The sequence below is a fragment of the Limulus polyphemus genome, unplaced genomic scaffold (genome assembly GCF_000517525.1).
Source record: "Limulus polyphemus unplaced genomic scaffold, Limulus_polyphemus-2.1.2 Scaffold318, whole genome shotgun sequence".
In the NCBI taxonomy this organism is placed as follows: Eukaryota; Metazoa; Arthropoda; class Merostomata; order Xiphosura; family Limulidae; genus Limulus; species Limulus polyphemus.
The window spans coordinates 181749-188502 of NW_013665928.1; the positions used below are offsets into that span (position 1 = coordinate 181749).

At 30.4% G+C, this 6754-nt stretch overlaps 1 protein-coding gene across 3 annotated transcripts in view; it reads left to right on the forward strand.

The window, feature by feature from the left end:
* The window catches only part of LOC106457336 (kinesin-like protein KIF2A), a 58666-nt gene that overhangs the window by 42130 nt on the left and 9782 nt on the right, over positions 1 to 6754 (forward strand). For all 3 annotated transcript variants that reach the window (XM_022383215.1, XM_013916738.2, XM_022383216.1), the window contains exons 17-19: positions 753 to 820; positions 1861 to 1963; positions 3494 to 3595. In XM_022383215.1, coding sequence (XP_022238923.1) covers positions 753 to 820; positions 1861 to 1963; positions 3494 to 3595 — 273 coding nt within the window. The remainder of the gene's footprint in view (positions 1 to 752; positions 821 to 1860; positions 1964 to 3493; positions 3596 to 6754) is intronic.

Below are 6754 nucleotides of genomic sequence, written 5' to 3' on the forward strand. Positions count from 1 at the left end.
TACTATTTTGGACCATTGGTTTAACACTATCAGACAAGAAGCTGTATACTATTTTGGACCATTGGTTTAACACTATCAGACCTTAATTGAAGGACATTGGTAATTTAAATGTTGTGTTGGTTTTCTTGTTGGGGCTGGGTACTCTTTGTTGAAGCTGGTAGGGTAATCACTGTTTTTCAAAGACGTTTTCCAAATGCTCCATTTGAAGTGCAAGTACCTATTAATGTGTGTGGGTTTTCTATATAATGTAGTGGTAATGGGATCATCTTGTCCTAAAATAAGGATGTTCAGAAATTCTATATTTCTATTTCCTTGTATGTGGATGGTGAATTATGTTTTAAAGTTGGTGGAATTTAAGTGTTGGAGGAATTTTTGAAGAGTTGTTTCTCCATGTGACCAAATTACAAAGATGTTAATGTCATAGAGCTACCATATCTTGGATATAAAGGTACATGTCTGTAAGGTTCTGGTTTCAAATTTTTCCACAGAAATGTCACTGAGGGCTGAAAAGAGCATCAAGCTCATAATAAATATAATGTTTGCCTAAATATGCATGTTTTTTTACAGTCAGTAATGGTTACAATGGATAATGTTTCATGTTAACTTGCTTACATTTATGCTTCAGTTTTGCAGGAGTAACCATATTAGTAAATATAACAATTTTAATAAGTCACTTGCTTTTAACAAATTAATGTTTGTTTTTATTAAATATACAAGTGTTGTATATGCATTTTTGGTTACTAACTTTCCAGATAGCCATGATATCCCCTGGGATGAGCTCATGTGACCATTCTCTCAATACTCTACGATATGCTGACAGGTAATCGTGTTTTAATCCATTTCATTTTAACTTTTATATGTACATTAACAGCTGCTGTGTTTATAGACCCTCCTCAATATTCTAATATGAGTAATAAAGGAAATACTCAGTGTATCAGATAAACAAAAACTAAAAGTGTTTGACATGAAAATAACAAAAAAGTTTTTATAAATATTCATTAACGTGTTAACTCTTACATTGCTGACTCGGCAGATAAATGTTCTTTTTATCCATCCTGCTAATTTTGCTGGTAATGCCAATTCGACAGAGGAGTAACCAACCAGTCAAGTTAACCTAGAAAATCTTTTATTTTTCTTTAATTATCTAGAAACAATATAAACGAGGTTAAACCTTTTGTAATCATACACAAGTCACAATTAGAGATGATGAAATATGAAAGTTCCATCGCTGTCTGAGTCGAAATGTAAAAGCAAACCGATCTTTATCGAAGACAGATAAAAGAAAAGTGTACAGATCTTCCCCATGGATAATTTAGATTAGAAAAAATATTACAGGAAGTGAAAAGTTTCAATAGAAAGAGGAAATTAATAGATATTATAATGTATATTTTTTAACTTTGAAAATGAAAGCTAGCAAGCCCTGTGAGCAGCTTGAAACACAAGAAACTTTAGAAGTGTTTTTTTTTTATTTCCTGACTTGCAAACATAAAATACATATCACTCAACTCACAGTTGTACAAAAAAGGTTTTGGGATGATAAAAACCTGGATAGTATACCATTTAAATCTCTTATGAATTCAGTTGTAAAGCTGAACATAACAGTTGAACAGTTTATGCCACTAAGCCTAGTTTGAATGCAAAATAGGTGTTGAAGAAATTATTGGTATGTTATTAGATTTCATCCGTTAAAGTCGTAATAAACAGACAGTCTTATGGCTGTATCTGCAGAAATATTTACGATCCTACTCTGAAATGATAATAGAAATAGTTTAAAATGTATGTGTAATCAAGCATGTTGATGTCTATTTGATGATAAGAGAGTTTTAATAACTTCTCAACTTGTTTATTTCTGATATCCAGAGTCAAAGAATTGGGGGTTGATAATGCAGACTCATCTCCTAATGGAGAACAGGAAATTTCTTCTCCCGGTGATGATGATTTTGCTCTACTTCGTTCTAGAAATGTGAGTTTCTTTACCGAAGATTTCATCCAGAGCACTTTTAAAATCATTAAAAAAGAAAAGTGAAATTTCTTGAATAGCTGTTTGCTAAGGAATCCAAATAGTCATTGGTTTTTTTAATCTTTCATGTTCTACTTCGACAGAGATGCTGAAAAACAGTGTTGTTTTTATTTCTCAGACCAAAAGTTTGGAGTGTTCTTCTAACGGTAATTGAAATTTGAGAACTGGAACTTTAATTTATATGTGCTTACAAACATTACTTGCACATCCACAATTCAATTTTTATCACCCAAAACATCTGTACAAATTCATTGAGCCAGGGACATTCATAATAATTATATCTATTGCCTTGTTGAAGACATAAGTATTCCCACTTTACTGCCTGTATCAGAAGTTCCACGTTAAATTAACCTGAATAGGTTTGTTTAAAAGTATCAGCTGTGACTCCCAACTCTGGAGGTTGTAACTTTAGGGTTTGACTTGATTTTTTGGAGAAGTGGATATTTTATATAACATTGTGTTTGTTATTATCTAGAACAGCATTTATATGAAGTCCACTATGCATCTATTTTATATAACATTATATTTGTTAATATCCAAAACAGCATTTATACAAAGGGCATAATACATCTTCCAAAATATTTGTACCAATAGCAGCCACCAACATTGAACACCACCTGGTTCTGTTTCAACTTCTTTCTAATCAAATTTGAAAGATACAATTTCTTGAACCTACATGTAAAGCACTTGGCTGAGTGTTTTAAGTATGTGTTTTACTGTGAATTAACCAACCAGAAGTCAATGAAACTACAAACTTTGATAAATGGTGTTTACATTCTGTAGTGTATTGTACATAGCTTTCAGCTAGAAATAAAACAAAAACCATTCAAATCATATTTTTCTCCTATTGTATAGAACTGTGCACTCATTCTTTCATAGAGGTCAGTAATTTAGGCTGAGCATTAATATCATTACAAAAAATTAAATAACTTAGTGCTTTTTAAATATTATTCTCATTAATTTGCTTGAGGGAGAATCACATCCAACAGAGGGAGATTTAAGGGTTTACTTAATAGTGTCCACAGTTTCCCTGTAGTACCAAAAAGTTATTTTTTTTTGTAAGGTGCAATGCTTCATCAAAAATGCATGAGAACATTCAAAGAATTTTTTTTTTAGAGGATGCATAAGCTACTTGAACATTGTATGTGTACTTAATAAAAAGTTCTTAAGATATTCAGATAATCAAAATTCAGCCACTCTGAACTGTAAAATGTGCAAATTTTACAAAATATATAAAAATAGAAGCATCAATTATTCATGAAAAATTTAGAAAAACATGTAATCTATAATTCGGTAGATCAATTAAATGAGGTCTAATAATATTTCACAAAATCGCATATTTCACTCGCATAACAGGTGTGTGTATAATTTTGTGTAAATAATGCTCCGTATCTTCTCTGATGATTGGATAAATTTATTGTTTTAGTGTTCTCGGTTTTGCTAATATTTGTTTTTCTTCTAACATCTTTTCAGAAAGAGGAACTGTCAGATAACCTGATGTCTTTTCACACAGCTGTATCTTTTCTCCAAAGATTGGAAGATGAAGTTTTGGACACACACAAGAATATTACTGAGGTTTGTGGTTTCTAGGTCTGTAGGACATAATTATTGACTTTCATCTGAATCTTGAGAATTAAGTCATGGCTGCAAATCCTTAAAATAAATTATGTTTGTACTTGTTTGCCTTAAAACAGTCATGTATCATCTTCATTGATTAATATTCTTGCATGTATAGGTATATAAACATGTTAGGATTAACATAAACTTTTTTTCTAATTTTGCTGTAAAAATACAAAGTCTGGTTGCAGGACGTAGAATCTTTGCATTGAAATTAAAGCTGTTTTACTTATCTGTTGATTTCTGTTCAAAGGAGGTTTTTGCATGTATAATATCATATCAAAAGCATGTTTTGCAGACTAAAAGTACACAAGTAAAATGTGTCAAAAAACCTTTGAAGTCTTTTTCCCTGACATAATGAAGACAATTTATTAATTCCTTCAAAATATTGTTATTAAATTGCTTTTGATTTACGTATTTCATGTACCATTCTGTAAAATGTTTTAGCAGTACTTTTCGAAGAGTTTTCTTGTGTTGAAAAAACTTGTAAGATTTTTTTTTCTACTTTGGAAAATGCTAATAATTATAAGATGCTGTTTTGTTACTTTGAATCTTGCTAAATGTGTATGATTTTGTAAGATTTTTGATTTGAAAATTGGTACATGTCTAATATGTTTTTTCTTGCTTTAAACATTATTAAGTGCATAAGGTTTTTTTACTTGCTTTAAAAGTTCCTAAATGGATAAGGTGTTTTCTTGCTCTAAATGTTTCTGAAGTGTGAAAGTTATTTTTATGTTTTGAAAATTAATAGTTATAATGGTTTGTTTTTCTGGTTTGAATGTTATATATGTAAAACACATTTGTGTCTTGCTTTTAAAACTGTGAATTTTGTGGGATTGTTTTTGTCTAGTTTTAAGAATGTGCAAATTGTTTTCCTTCTTTGTACACATTACTTTGTGTATGGCTTACTGGTGGCTGTGTAGTAAGTCTGTGGCTTATAATGCTAAAAACTGGGTTTTGATACCCATGGTGGACACAGTACAGATAGCCCATTGTGTAACTTTGTACTTAACAATAAATAAACAAAGCTTAGTGCATAAAAAAAGTTTTCTTACATTAAAAATTACTAAATGTATTAGACAATAAGGCATTTTTTAAATCATATATAGCCTCAGTAATAAAGATAAGAGCAAAATCAGTAACTAAAAGAAATCACTCGTACTAGTGTAACCTACTGTTGCGTATCTGCTTGTTTGTTAATTTCCTGTAGAAATTCTTTTCGAGAAACTTCAGTGATACAAGTCCTTTTTTAATTAAAACTAGTTTATTCTTTCTCGATACAACTTTGCAATACACAGAATTTCCACAGTCAATACATTTGCAATCTTGATAACAAAACACACATTTTATATGACTGTCACTACCGCCCGCTTGACTCAATTATCTGTCTCTATTTATCTATCTGCAGTTATTTACCAGGCTTATATATACTAAAAAAGAGGGCACCTGAAAAAGACTAGAGTTGCCAGGACAATTCACAATCCTTCTAGAAACTCATCACATGTTATCAGCGTCACGTGACTTTCGCTGTCATAACACTACTTTTTCTAGTTTAGAAAGATACACTATGGATCACAGCCAATTTGTTATATCCCAGCACAAAATAGAAGGGATTGGAAGATTATTTGTAGCAGTATTGTTTTAATAGATATGACACTTAAGTAGCTTAAGTTTAGTTTTATAGAAGTATCTTATTTTTGTAATTTTGTTGAATTATGATATGATAGTGATTTTTTGTAATGTTAAAAAAAAGCTTCAAAAAAGAAAATATGAAAAGGATTAATGTGAAACCAAAGTTCATCCCGGAAATTGATGATCCAACATCATGAAACCAAACATGGCGTTCTTCATGTTTTTTGAAGATTTATCTACATAATGATTGTAAACCAAAGCAACAAATCTCTTTTCTGCCAGTGGTCAAAATAGTATACAGCTTCTTAATGAAATTCTTTGATTTTATTTATTGTATGATAATGAGTCATGCCCAGAATTTGATGTTGGTCCCAGTTTATCATATGGTTTGTTTTGTAATTATGTTCTGTCAATGATGAATTTTCCAAATGTGTCAGTTTTGCTGCATCCTTAAGTTATTTTAGTCTTTGTTGTATGGTTGACCTGTTTCTCAAATGTTTGAAATGAGATATTTTTGTTTTAACTTATTGATGGGTTGTTTTGGAGGGTCTTTTTTTTAGATTTGAAAACAAAAAATTATGTTGAACTCGTTTTATAATCTCTTGAGTTTCTTGACATTAAATTACACCAACCAACAATTAATTGAGACCATGGGTTTGACATCAGCCTCGTCTCTAACCAAACTTCATAGAATGAATGATGTCACACAACACACTACCAGATATTCCTACTCACACAGGGAACTAAGTATACAGGAAGAAACTCTTATTACAGGGCCCTGTTATCCAACAAAAACACTCACTTGAATCTCAATCTAAGAAAAGCCTCAGTATTGAAGCCAAAGCATCTTCCTGCTCTAGATACAGTCCAATAGAGCTAAAACTCTACTATTTATAGCTTTGATAACATTTAACTTATAACGTACTCTCATGTTCCTTATCTACACAAGTAAAAGGTTTGGGTAATTTTATAGAAAAATAAGTACAGCATTGAACTTTATCACTAAAAATACATTCCACAAAGTGCTTGAAATGAACATTTAAACCATTAAGTCTGTTCTAGTACTTAAAAATCTGCTAGTTACCAGATAATTATATTCTATTAAAGAAAGTTCTTGGTTAAAAAAACATTAAACTTAAATCTAAGTCAAACACTTTAAAAAGTTGTATTTGGTAAATACTAGCAAATTTTACTCAGAAATGAATAGAATGAATGTACAATCTATTTTTAAAATACATATAAAAACTATACAATCCAGTCTATACTTAGAACAGATTTATTCAAAAGAAGATCAGTCTTCATTTACGTGTTTAAAAGAATTAGATCCAGTCTACATTTACAGTAATTTTATAAAGAATTAGATCCAGTCTACATTTACAGTAATTTTATAAAGAATTAGATCCAGTCTACATTTACAGTAATTTTATAAAGAATTAGATCCAGTCTACATTTACAGTAATTTTATAAAGAATTAGATCCAGTCTA